General features: G+C 42.8%; 1 protein-coding gene across 3 annotated transcripts in view; it reads right to left on the bottom strand.

Annotated features, from left to right (window-relative positions):
* Map7 (microtubule associated protein 7) overlaps positions 1-14,556 on the bottom strand; it is a 140,999-nt gene that overhangs the window by 31,242 nt on the left and 95,201 nt on the right. For all 3 annotated transcript variants that reach the window (XM_038338849.2, XM_038338848.2, XM_038338850.2), the window contains exons 4-5: positions 3,173-3,336; positions 1,794-1,911 (exon numbers count right to left, since the gene is read on the bottom strand). In XM_038338849.2, the coding sequence (XP_038194777.1) occupies positions 1,794-1,911; positions 3,173-3,336 (282 nt within the window). The remainder of the gene's footprint in view (positions 1-1,793; positions 1,912-3,172; positions 3,337-14,556) is intronic.

Genomic DNA, 14,556 nt, shown 5'->3' with positions numbered 1-14,556 from the left:
CACTGAACAAAAATTTCACAAGAGGATTGGTGATTTTACAAACCAAATTGTTTTCATGGTAGCAAGCTGATGTCCAGTAGTCAGAAAAGATGCTAACTTTAATGGGGACCATTTCTAGGCTTGGAGGGCTTGGCCTGATTAACAAGACGTAGGAGCTGGCTTCGTACAGGCGCTGCCATGAAGTGAAGGTTCTAAAAGTGAGCAGAACTGGATGTCTCTCGACAGCACAGCAGATCACCCTAGCCTTTGAGACTTCAACAGATTCCAGTCATTTCCCATACAAATGTCTCTTTTCTAACAGACCAGTAGTCTGTGCCAGCCAGTCATTATAAACTGGATTTTACCTAACAGCTCTTAAGTGCATCACTGGCTTTACTGCTCTGAATAGCAATGTAGAAAACAAGAATTAAGGCTGAGTAGGTTTATTGTTTCTCAACGATGTTTGGCACTGTGTAACAGAGCATTTCTGTCATGTAGACAGGAAGTATGAAGCTCAAAGAAAAATATGGTTAAAAAACATTTACCATGAGCATTTTTCTTCATGGGACATCCATGAAAACTATTTCTAGATGAAGCATTGCATATAAACTTATCATTTTTATGATGACAGGTTTGGTGTGTCCTCCATCACAGGTGGTAAAGAGACATGGGGAAAACGTGCTTCTACGTTTGGTTCAGTGTTACGGGAAAATAAATTGTGGTTATACTTGCTGAACTTAAAACAAACTTAAAGGGTTATAAAAACAGTAATAAAAAATACAGCAAACATGCAAACAATTCAATTACTCAAAAGTGAAGCTGTCTAGGAGTATATAGTATTGCCAGCTACGGGAGCTGTTAACTGGATGTGCTTTCATTACAGGTGACTCTTAGCTAGAAGACATTTAAACAGGCCTTATTAAAAATGACTTAAAGAGAAAGTGAGATTATTTTAACACCTTTAAGTCACCGGAGTCATGACATCGCACTTAAGAAACACTGCCCATCTCAGAGCTAGGTCCTTGCGAGGGACAGCGGGCATGCGTGATGACTAGGGGGCTGGCAGTTTGGCTGCCCACAAACTGGTCCTAAGTCTGAGGGGCTAACTACAAAGCAGCAGTCAGCAATTACAAGGGTGTCTGTACCAGATTCTCTAGTACCCCCGAAGTTGTGATGTGCTGGTCCACCCCTGCTAAATGGAGAAGGTGTATAATGACTCAACAAAACCATCTGGGGACAGAAGGTAAGGCGTGATTTAAAAAAAAAAAAAGAGTACCAGACTCACACAAATGAAAAAGAATTAACATACTACTATGTAAGAATAAAAGTGTATTAAATTTATAGTACAAAAGTATTTCTCATCTAAGGCACCTGCACATGCTGCTCCCCTACATCTGTGTTGCACATGTTAGCATCGGGTACATGTGCTCACGGAACTGACCCTGATTCAGCTACACTGCTGAGATTCTTCCCGAGGAGAAAGGGACATGGGTTAATTTATCCCTCAGCCATGAAAACCTTAAGCAAACGGATCACTAACACAATTCAGTCTCGAGTTTTAGAAACGCTCCATACTTTCCTCTCTAGGCCACCCTGCAACCCAAACAGAAAGGAGCTCATGCGGAGGCAAAGAGAGGTCCTTGGGTCTGACCTCTATCACCCTCGCACCCTCAGACAGCGGGAGCATCGTTTAACTAGAGTATAATGATTTCAGCAACCAGAGACTTAAGGGGGAAGAAGCAAATGCACTTTTAGTGTCCAGGAAAAAACACAACCAAAACCAAAGAAGAGACTTGAAGCAGCACCCTATTTACCTGCACTGTGGATACTGTGGCTCCCATGGAGAGGGCCTCCCCAGGACCACCGGTTATATTTCTGTCTTGGCTTCTGGCTCCTTTCCATTGTTCGTCGGACAACAGCTTCATGGCGTTCCTTATGTGGGACAGAAGAGCCAGCAGTTAGGTTTAGCTGGTTGAAGGTTCTGCAACTTAAGGCAGAATAGTGAAGACTACCTAAATTCTCGCCCTCCTCTATTGCTGTTATAATCTGTTTCCTAACTTCTCTACTTTCTCTTAAAATGGGAACAGTAACAATCCTGAATAGTTTCTGCAACCATTAGTCCCTAGTTCAAAAGCCCTTGTGTATAACAGATACACAAATACTTCCCTCAGGGTGTGACACTTTCACCAACACACAGAAAGGGCCATGGTAGTACAGGTCTTCACTTGGACTGATTCTCAGCAAGTGCTTTTACTTACTTTTATACATGTTATGTAGTGTTTTGTTAGTTTCAAACTTGTGATGCTCTTGCTTCAGCTTCCTGACTGCTAGAACTATAGGCGTGTGGCATTATGCCCCACTTAACTGGTGGGGTTTTTATTGCTGCTGCTGTTGTCTGGTGTGTGTGTGTGTGTGTGTGTGTGTGTGTGTGTGTGCTACAGAGATTCAAGGTGTTGGGACCTTATGCATGCTGGCGTGTTTGGCCCATGTCTATATACCCAGCCTCATATAGAGCCATACTTAAAAAATAGAATTCAGAAATTGGGAACACAATAATTTTTCTTTTCCCTTTACCCACAAGCAGAGTGAATACTAAGGTAAAGTTAGAAAGAACATTCAAGAGTGGGAGGGCTCCAAGAAAGGAAAATCCTTTTCTCTTTGAGGTCTGGTACATAGCTTAGGCTAGCCTTGAACTTGTAACAATCCTATTGTTTCTGTTTTCTCAGTGTTGGGATTACAAACATGTTCTGCCTCACCTGGCAAGGACACTCATGGCTTCCTATGTTGTAGAACTCTGTGTAACTAAACTCTTTTGAGTATAACCTCCCCCCCCCCCCTTTTTGAGAAACTTATAGAACACTTATTTAAGGTTTGAATGAGTGTTAAGTGAAGTACATATGTGGAAATATTACCTGTTACAAAGGAAATGTTTACCCTATGGAAGCCCACATAGGGATTTTAGCACGTCAGTACAGCTGAATAAAGGATCAGAGTATCAGATGGGAACATGAGTACTTGGCGTTCCAGCATCAACACTGACAACCAGTCATCTTCTCCTGTCCCCCCTGCGCTGTGCTCCCCAACACCTGCAGCTATCTTTTCTGCTGACCGCATGGCAACCACGCATCCCGCACTACGCATCCGGCACTACGGAAGCAGGGGAACCTTCCTCTACAGAGGGGTGTGGCCGCACCTTGTCTTCCTCCAGCCTCTGTCTTCGCTTCTCCTCCACCGCAGCCCTCCTCCGCTCTTCCTTCAGCCGCTGGTCCTCCAGCTTCTTCCTCCGCGCTTCCAGGTGCCTTTCATAGTGCTGCCGGGCTCGCTCTTCTCTTTCTAACCAGACGATTTCTCGTGCAGCTTTGGGGGCAAACAGGGAGATCCAACACAGGCAAGCTTAGGACTTGAATAGTTAGCGCTGGGTAAGGGGTCAACACTGAACAAACGGGCAATGTCAGTCTGTGAGAATCCAGCGTGGCCTTTGCTCTCTCACTACGTCAAGGAGGCTGCCCTGAATTCTGCTCTTTGGAAACATGTATAGCTCTCTGGTTTGCTGTGGTAGCTTTGCAGCACAGGCTGCATGCTGGCGCTGCTCTGAGGCTCTAGGATCAACAGCACCACGTCCCTAGCTCTTTCTAAAAGGGCTGGAGACATGGCTCAGCATGGAAAAGCACTTGCCAATGCAAGCCCTATGACCCGAGTTGCATCCCTGCAGCCAACAGTGGAAGGAGAGAGCAGACTCTCGAACGCCGTCTCCTGACGTCCACTCACACTCTTCACACGCACATCGCACACACACCACCATCACAACGGCAAACTAACAAGTGCGACATCCTGCCAGGCACAGTGGCATATATCTGCAAACCCTGCACCTGGGAGGCTGAGGCAGGAGGATTACCAAGAGTTAGTAGAGTACATAATAAAACTCTGCTTCAGAAGGAGTCTATCCTCCAGCCCCTCCGCTCCTTTTCCCTCCCCAACCCACTCTCCTCACTTTTTCATTCCCTCTTTTTTACTTTTGCTTATTTTATTTATTTGTTTATTTATTTATTTTGGGTTTATAGCCCAAGCTGGCTTGGAACTCACTATGTAGCCCAAGGTGGTTTTGAACTCATGACAATCCTCTGCCTTGGCCTCCTAAACATTGAAATCACAGGGGGAAGCCACCATGCCCAGTTATGACTACATTTCTTTCATCATAGCCTCGGTTCCCTGGAAGCACAAAGCAATGTGGAGAAAATTAGCTGAGAAGTGATGAATTAGGTGCCTCGCAGGTTCATAACAGTGAATCAGCTAAGCCAGGAGAGAGAGCATGAGGCCATTTTGGGCACTCAGGGAGCGCAGTTTAGTTAGATAATACCTAGCCCTATCGAATAGCAATTGTAAAAATTTTAAAACACTGGTAACAGGCCAGAAAGATAGTTCAGTCAGTCACTAAAGTGGTAGCTTTGCAAACATGAGGACCTCATTTCTTTCCCCAGTACCCAACCTGGAGAGGCTGGGACAGGCAGAATCCTATACTAACTGGCCAGCTAGCTTAATTGGCAAGCTCACACTGAGAGCCCTGTTTCAGAAACATGGTGGATGGCTTGAGAAATGACACCTGACATATACCTCCAGCTTCCACACACATAGGCATAGAGATGTGTGTGCACACTTGCACATACAATAGGAACATCCAAATGCACCTATATATACACACAAAGAACCAAGAACCATTGCTCAAAGACAGAAAACTTTTTTCTCCTTTATATATGTTCCTTCCATATTTTAGGAAGCAAACCTATCTTCAGAGACATTTTCTTTAATATGGTATTTCCTTTAACCATGATAACTAAATATTCATATTCTTATCACTGAAGGTGACAAAGTCCAAGCAAAATCAGGAACATAAAATCTTTATCTAGGGTCTTATGTAGTCTGTGAAGTTTCTACTAATCTTAGAATGACCTTGAATTCTAACCCTCTTGCCTCTCCACCCCGGAAGTACTGGCATTACAGGCATGTACCACCACACTTGGGTCAATGCTTCTTACAATTCTGAAGCATTAACTGTTTCTCAAAGTTATGAAAGAACTGATTGGCTTGCTGTTGGCGGAAGGACAAGGACAATTCAAGGGGAGCCAGCTCTGTGAGGAGAGGGCACATGAGGGGTCTGGCTTCCCCTAGCAGCTCTGCTGATAAGTAGCTCCTGACTCTGATCACATCCATTTGGATTTCAGCCATCTGATCTCAATTGAGGAAACTAGTTTGCAAAGCTCCTTCCTATATAAAAGCCTAAGGTCCTAGAGAAATTCTCAGGCTCAAGTCAAAAACTGACTTTAAGAAAGAACACACATTATGTCTTCAATACAATATGTACCGAATGACTGAATAGAAAAAGATACTGTGAGAAGCTATCTTGAAACTTAACAGGTGCACATAATTCTGACAGTTAGATGCTCTTGTTTTAACCACATGCACTCATGTATATAATGTTTGGAGTTTTTACTTGAAAACACATTACAGGCAAGCTCTTAGTGACACTAGACATAGAAAGGCAGGTTATAGTGGTAGATTTTTCCCCGTTTTTAGAGATAGGGTTTCTCTGTGTAGCCCTGGCTGTCCTGGAATTTGCTCTGGAGATCAGGCTGGCCTCAAACTCAGAAATCTGCCTGCCTCTGCCTCGGAGTACTGAAGTTAAAGGAGTATGCCACTACACCTGGTCCTATGATGGATCTCCAAGGTGAAATGACCGCCTTCCTCTTACCCTGGAACCTGTTATATCCCATTTCTAGCTCCAGGAGACATGGGTACCATTCATATTGTTCCAGAATGTAACTATTCTGCGCCTTTTCTACTTAAAGTCTCTTAGGGATCCTTTCATATTAAAATTAAAAAAAAAACCTGCTGGGCATCCTAGCACTTGGGATGCAGAAGCAGGTGGATCTCATTAAGTTCAAGGCCAGCCTGGTCTACCAAGCGAGTCCCAGGACAGCTAGGACTGTTACACAGAGAAATCTGTCTCAAAAGACAAAACAAAAAAATAAAACCAACCAACTAACCAACCAAACAAACAAAAACAAAATAAAATAGGAAAACATGAACCTAACTACATTTTAATGGTTCTATAGCATCTTATCATTTATGCATTGTTTAAATATACAATAACCACTTACTTGATAAGTTATCTGAAATATTTTTATGTTTTCTTTTTCTTCCTTTCTTTTCTTTTTTTTAAATTAATTCAGACTTTGAGACACACCATTGTGCTAGCACAGATCTCTGTAGATGTGTGGGTATATCCATGCAGAAGCGCAACTGCTGAGTCAAAGGGAACACTTGAAAGTCTGAAGGATACTAGGTTGGGAAACTGGGTCAGAGGGAACATGCCTTCACAGCGCCTGCGAGACTGTGATTGATCCCAGCGTTGCAATGCAATATGAAATGAAATAAACATTTGTGACTGATTTCTTCTTTCGATTAAAGCTCCCTTGATCGCTAAGGTCCTGCTTGCTTGCCTTGCCCTGTTCTCAGCACAGCCTTCTTGCTCTGCTTCCTGGCAATGATTTCCCTCTATTTTTGTTCAATCTCCAGCTAATCCACCCTGGAAGGCAGTGGCTTCACACTAGCCATGCATGGCATAAGAAACTTTGGAAGCCTGAGGGGCAAAAGGTAAAAGCATCTAGTTAGAATAAAACCCCTGGGCTCCAACCCGCGTGATCAGGGTTACTAAAAACAAAATGACGCCCAGTCTTTTCTGGTGGTGATGGGGACAGTAATTTATATTTCTAATAAGCCTCACAGGAAGATCTGAGACAAGGGTTCACTGACATCATGTGCAGAGACCCTGCAACATTCAGTCTTCTGGACGGACCTCTTGACAGCTACCACAAGCTTTAGCATTTCCTAATCTCCGATTTCTCTGGAGCGAAAGTTGTCACACACACACACACACACACACACACACACACACACACACACACACACCCTACCCATAAGTTTTACTACTTGAACACATCCAAACATCTAGTAATACTTCCTGGTTCACCGTGAATTGACTGGTTGATGCAATCTTGTGTAAATTTTCTAGAATGAGTTCTATCAGAATAAGTTGTGGGAAAACACAGAAACTTCCTTTTGAGTATTAAAATATAATTATACTTAAAAGCAGTGAGACTAGTTTTCTGGACTTAAGCTCAGGAAAATTGACCACCAACATTTCAATTAAGAAAATGAAGGCCTCTCATGGTTGTGCTACAGATCACAAAATTTGATATTATTATTCAAGTGATTAATTTGACAAGAAATAATCAAACCTTTGAAAGAATTTTTCTTTTCTTTAAAAAAAATTGGAGCTACTAGGGGACAAACTGTAGCCTTGCACATTCACACTAGGTGAACACCCACCTTGGAGCAGCATTCTTCTCTTTGGCCAACCCTCTTTCCCTTTCTGTCTTTCACAGGAAGGGAGACTCTATCCCCCCAACAATGTCTGTAAACAGTCATACAGAGAATAGGCAAGCAATGCTGGAAAAGCAAATACTACTTTCTGGTCATCTTAGCGCCCGCTGGTGAGGGCGAGGATGAGCTGACAACAGATCATGTGATCTTTAAACTGAAAGCCAACATAGGTATTCGTTATTTTAAGAATTTAAAGTATATTTATTATGACTTTTTAGTAATTTAAACTATTATCTTGTTTGAGGTCACATATCTTTTTTCAGTAAGAATTCTGTCAGGTGGTGGAGGAACACACTGGCAGGCTGATCTCTGCGTTAGAGGTCAGCCTGGTCTGTAGAGTGACCAAGTGATGACAGACTGATTTCCTGACAGGCTGTTGGTGAGCTCATGGTGACACACAGAACACTTGGTGGAGAGCCATGCTCGTGTATGGGTCCCACACATGGAAATAACGAGGCTGTGTTGATCCTGCTAACTCCTGTTCTAGTGCCACAGACAGCATTCAGCGAATAGGACACAGGTCAGAAGAGAACTCTGAGTGTTCTCACAGGCTAGGTGGGTACCCTACTGATGGAGGAGTGTCTATGTGTTACTTCATTATTAATAAAGATACTGCCTTGGCCCTTTAAGAGACAGAAAATTAGGTAGGCGGAGTAGACAGAACAGAATTGTGGGAAAAAGGAAGCAGAGTGGGGGAGACGCTTCAGGCAGTCGCCATATGCGGTCGCCATGCTTCTCCTCTCTGAGATGGATGCAGGTTAAGATCTCTTCTGGTAAGCGACTACCTCGTGGTGCTACACAGATTACTAAATATGGGTTAAAGCAAGATATGAGTATCAACCAATAAGAGGCTACAGATAATGGGCCAGGCAGTGTTTAAAAGAATACAGTTTCCATGTAATTATTTTAGGTAAAGCTAGCCAGGTGGCGGGACACAGCCCGCCGCTCCTTCTACACCCTACCTACACCCTTTACGGTCTGTTATGGTCCTGGTCCTTCTGAGCAGGAGGAGAACATATTTCATTGCTGTATGAGGAACAGAATGGAGAACAAATGGATGTTGTCAACTTCTGCAACATGTGCAGTTTTGCCTCTGTTCCGTATTTTTTCCTTTTTTCGTGCTAGGGTCTCAACCTAGAACCTTATACTCTACCATAGCTTTAGCCTGCAACCCCAACATGAATTTCGAGTAAGGGGCAGAAGCATTCCTAGTAACACTGGATAATGATAGCCAATAATACCACCAAGAGTCAAAATGGAGAGGGATAATAACATAGTTATATAATATGATATAACAATAATATAATATTAATATTTTGAAATCTTGGGGAAATTATCTGATTTTTAAGTTAGAGAAAAAGTATACAACAATCTCTAATTATATGTATTATGTATGTGTATAATTTATTCATTTGTTTTGAGATAGCATCTTGCTATCCATTTCAGGCCAGCTTGGAACTCACTATATAACTCAGGCTGTCCTCTGCCTCCCTGGTGCTGGAGTTTTATAGGCATGTACCATGCTTTGCTTTGTTTTCATTTGGAATGTGAAGGTTTTAATCTTAGGGCCGTGGATATAGAATTTTAGAACTCCTCCCTAACACACACAAGGCCTTAGGTTTGGTCTTTAACAATTAAAGTTTACTCCAACAGTTGTTGGAATTGTATAAATGCTAATAAATGCCCCTTTCTCTTTCTCTTTCTTTTTGGTTACTGCAAACAATAAACATATGAAACAATTCCTCGACGGAGATGTCACTTAATTCAGCTCATGGATTCTAAGAAGGGGGCTGTGGGAAGGAAAAATAAGAGAATCTGAGGATGGAGAGTATTATTTTACAGGACTTCAAGCATTCATGTAGGAAATATTTCACTCATTTCATTTAATGCAGCTGGAGTTTTAGCCTAGTGGTAGGGTATGAGTGTGAGGCTCTGGATTCAGATCCTAACACACACACACACACACACACACACACACACACACACACACACACGAAAGAAAAGAAGCTGAGGCAACAACTATAGATGTTGCAGAAGTTAATGACTTCTGAAATGAAAAGAAAATGGTAATTGCTAACAGTATAGCAAAGCACAGGGAACTTCCAAACTGGTAAAGAGACTGAGATGAACAGTGTTGATCTGCATGAGAGCCACTCCCACTTTTACCCTGCTCAGTACCCGCTGCCTGTACAGATAAAACAAAGGAGATGAAGTTTGTTCGTTTTAAAACATTTATTTAACGTGCATTGGTGTTTTGCCTGCGTGTATGTCGGTGTGAGGGCATCGGGTCCTCTGGAACTAGAATTAGAGACAGTTGTGAGCTACCATGTGGGTGCGGAGAATTGAACTCAGGGCTTCTGGAAGAGCAATCATGGCTCTTAACCAGTGAGCCAGAAGCTTTTAAAAATGCTACAAGAATCTGGGAATACTAGTGAAGCCTGTAATCCCAGTCCCTGGAGGCAGAGCAAGCCTATCTCCAGCTCAAGGTCAGACTGTGCTACACACTGAGACCTTGTTTCAAGTCCCACCACATTCCTCACCCTCTCCCCAAAATGGTAGAAGGAATAAAATCAATCCTATACTAAGATTGAATTTTTTTTAAAAATTAGGCTACCCCTCAAATAACCAGATATGCCGTTTAAAAGGTTCAGCGTCTAGCTCATTTACCAGCAGAATGTTTGCCTAGAATGCAAGGCCCTGGAGCTGATCTCTAGCCTGCCAAGGAAAAGGAATAAGCGACAAAGAGCCATGAGACTATTGAAAATAAAAACGTAGTAGGGGAAAATATTCTATGCAAAGAAGGCTTGGAATTGAAACAAGAAGATCCAAAGAAGTTAAACGATGTTCCCAAGATCACGTGGTGCAGCAGAACTAGAGCTGGGATCTTAATTCAGCTGATTCCATAGCTTGGAATCTGCCTGCACAGTCTCGCCTACCCTGAAGCAGAACCTGTTGTGGCTTGTCTTCTCTGTCAACCTCTGGGAATGCTGTGTGAAGTGTGAAGGCGCAGGTCCCTCCTCCGTGCTTCCCCTTCAGAAGTTTGTCACCTTAGAAACAGCTCTCACATCCAGTGTGCTTTCCCTGACCCTCTTGCTGCTACTGTATGCTTTCCTGCCTCTTATGCATTGGAGTCTCATCTTTCACCTCTGCTCCTCTCAATACACAAATCTAGAGAACCCGGCAGTTCTCTGAACCCTCACGGGTGCTACCTCTGTCCACCATCTCTCCCGCCTGGTAGTCTGACACTCAAGCCTCTTCCTGCCAGAAGTCTCTCCTGAACGGCAGTCTGGAGAGTTCCCCAGCTCCATTCAGACACTGTCTGTACCCAAGGTGCCAGCCCTACACCTGCCTATGCTCACAATGTCTAGTCTAGTGGGGGTCCATCCCTAGCACGAAGGCGGGTAGGTAAAAGAACAGGAGAGAGGGAGGGGAAACTAAAGGACTCTCAAGAAAGTGACTTATTTTGATGAATTTAACTCAAAGCTTTCCTACTTTTTACTTTTATTTTTATTTTTTTATTTTATTTATTTATTTAATTAATTAATTACTTAATATTTTTGAGATGGGATTTCACTCTGTAGCTTAAGCTGGCCTGGAAGTCACTAAAGTCACCTAAGCTGGTTTTGAGCTCAGGGTAATCCTTCTGTCTCAGTATCTCAAGTACTGGGATAAAACTGTCTTTCCCTTGACCTGTAACTGGAGGAGGCACTGGAGAGCTGTCTGGTGTGGCCTTGCAGGACACCCACCAAAGGTCCACAACACTGTCTCTTGTGTGAGGGTTCTCACCCGGCCTGTTTTCCTGTACCTGAAAGCTAATGGAACTGAGGTGCTGGAACAGCAGTTTACACACTGGAAACCCTAGAACGTTCCCCTTGTGTGTGGGGAGGAGAACTTTAGATAAGGAAAAAAGACAAAGAGAAAGTTCCCAGAAATTCTAATCTGTATTTAGCCTCTGCTTGACCAATGGCTGTCCTTGGAACTTTTGGTTACCATCCCGACCCTAAACTCAGCCACGCCTCACAGAATGGTAGCGTTGTCCTCTCCTGGCTGACTCACAAAGCCCTCGCAGGAACCACAGTCACCCCTCTATCTGCTACTCCTTCACTAAAAATAATCCAACTTAGAGTTCCAGGCATCTAGTCACGTGACTGGCCATGCTCCTCCATTATCACCTGGAAAGAGGATCCGCTCAGACTCTATGCTGACCCTGAGTCATGGACAGCCATTACCTTCACAGCTGTGCTCGGAGACACACGGAAGTGAGGTCACCTGCTCCACAGCTCACGAGTGTGCAGCTGGGGCACAAACTCCCACACGTCTCACTCTGGAAGCACAATGAGCCTTCTGCTAAAAGGTCTGGGCTGGAGCCTCTCCCGGTGACTAATGTTCTTCCTCCACACCGGAGAGATAGGCACGGTCCCCATTATGCAACGTCACCTTAGACTTTATCTAATAATTCTTACTCTTTATGCTCACACTTGAAGGCAAAGTAAATTTAGGAATAAAAAGATGATGGGTCAGTCACGTTATTCATCTGATCTGCACACTCCACCCATCCACAGACAAGCATTTAGTCTTGCAGCCTGAGCCTGACTCATGTCCGTGCTCATCCCACAGGAGGTGTCTGCTCTCAGAGCTGTCTTTCCCACCTGCTAGTCTAGGAACATCTGGATAGGAGTTCACCAGGCACCAGTGTTAGGCGGCCAGTGCTGGGAATGATCACAGATGAGCTAAGTTTACACGCTTGGTATCTGGGTGGGAGGCTGCCTGGAAGGGCTGCTCCCTGCCCCCTTGATTCTGATGCACATCCCCTCTCTGGTGTTGGTACTCACCAACCCCACCCTTGCCTCCTCCTTTTGGGACTAGTTTTTAAAGTCTCCCCAGTTTTCCTTGGAACAAAACCTCTCTAAGAATCACAAGAGTGTTTGTTAATAAATACTAATTTGCTTGCCAGTGTTTTTGAGATGAACATTTTATACCAGGTTGAAATGATAATTTATCTCTCAATTGTACTCACTAATAGTCCCTGAATTGATAATACATTAAAAAAAAAAGACAAAGTGAAAAAGCTATGGCTGGAAAGTCTAATATAATTATCTCAGCTAATCTAACTGAAATTTGTTCCAAGGCTAAAATCATTTTTATATTATTGTGCTCTTTTGAAAATACATTCTAAAGGATCTATTGGACAGTTTTAAACTTAGCTGTAAAGGCCAACATGAGCTCTAATTAAAGAACTGTAAGCTCTACAAGAGCTGTATCAATAATATATATATTCTATAACAATTGATCATTTAAAAATTTTAAATTACATTTATTTATTTTATGCATTCATATGTGTGTAAGTGCACACGTGCACATTCATGCCATTCACATGCACATTCACGCATGTGGAATCTGGTTCGGTGTTAGGACCCTTTACACACTAAGCCATCTCCATCCCTCTTCCATAATTTTATAGAACCCGGAAAAGCCCAGACAGCCAGGGTGGGAATGAAAGTACAGTCACGTAAAGCTTTTGGTCTCAGAGGGTCGGGGTGTATTTCAGTGCTAGACTGTTTACCTATAGCACGTGCAACAATCTAGGTACTGTAGCAATAACACATACACAAAATTTGGTATTTGCAAAAGACAAATTAGCAAATACTAATTTGCTTCACCATACTCTTGAGAATGACTTCTCTCCGCTATACTCAGTAATATGGCTGTCCCTGAACGATAACACACTGAAGTTAGAAAAACAGGCAAAATAATAAAACTATGTCTAGAAGGGCAAAGTCTAACATAATTATCTCAGCTAATTTACCAAATTATCAAAAGTATGCCAAAACACTTGAAAAATTAACAATAACACTTCAAACTCTATATTATTTTCAAAAAGAAAAACTTTGAATCTCTTAAAATGTAGAGGACTTTTCTTTTTTGCTAAATATTCCTTAAGTATTTTACTTGAACTTTGTCAAACTACTGCACGAATATTAATCTTAATAGCACATGGAGGTCAGTAAGATTCAAAGTACAGATGTACTTTGACTAATAATCTTATTCTGAGACGCTGGCTAAGCGTATCAATTTAGCTCTCCTGTGAGACATCTACAGGAAAGTCAGGCGACTATACTAACTTGGACACCTGCTGTGATCACCTGCAGTTAAAGTGCATAGATTTACTTGATTCAACATTTAACAATTAATTGTTGGACATTTACTATGCACAAAGCTATTCTAGGTTCTGCTACTGGGCTTTAGAATTGTCAAAGGTACAACCCTTTCTGTTACGGAAGGTGTGTACCCTAGTGAAAGCCCATGGAATAGCAAGTAAGTTAAGTATTTATCTATTTAGATGTTGACAATACTAGAGAGAAAAAGGGAGTTTTAATTTGAGGGATCTGCAAATCTGAGTAAAGAGATCAGGAAATATCCTACCATGGAGGCAGCATTTCAGTAAAACTTAAAGGGAGAGAGAATGAGTTATGGGGGTTTCTCAGTGTGCTCCAGTTGGAGCCGACAGCAATTGGTTCTTACTCAAGGATACGCCTGCTGGGTTTAGGGAACAGGAGGCCAACTACAGGATTCTGGCTTCTATTGGGTGAGAAAGAAAGTCACCAAGAGATCTGAAGCAGAGCTGTTGATGGAGGAGGGTCCATCTGTCTATGTGTTGCTTTCATTGGTTGAATAAAGAGACTGCCGTGGCTTTTTGATAGGGCAGGATTTAGATAGGTGGAGTAGATGAACAGAATGCTGGAAGAAAGCAGCAGAGACAGGAAGACACCATGATTCTCCAGCCTGAGATGGAGGTAGGTTAGAATCTTCCCTGTAAGCTACGACCCCGTGGTGATGCACAGATTACTAGATATGTGATGGAGGAGTGTTTATGTGTTACTTTCATTATTAATAAAGAAAACTGCCTTGGCCCTTTAAGAGAAAATTAGGTAGGTGGAGTAGACAGAACAAAATTGTGGGAACAAGGAAGTAGAGAGGGAGAGACGCTTCAGGCAGTCGCGTGGTGAGTCTCCATGCTGCTCCTCTCCGAGATGGACACAGGTTAAGATCTCTCCTGGTAAGCCACACCTCGTGGTGCTACCCAGATTGCTAAATATGGGTTAAAGAAAGATGTGAGAATTAGCCAATAAGAGGCTA

This window comes from Arvicola amphibius, chromosome 8, assembly GCF_903992535.2.
Source record: "Arvicola amphibius chromosome 8, mArvAmp1.2, whole genome shotgun sequence".
NCBI lineage: Eukaryota > Metazoa > Chordata > Mammalia > Rodentia > Cricetidae > Arvicola > Arvicola amphibius.
This window is presented reverse-complemented; position numbering and strand designations above follow the sequence as displayed.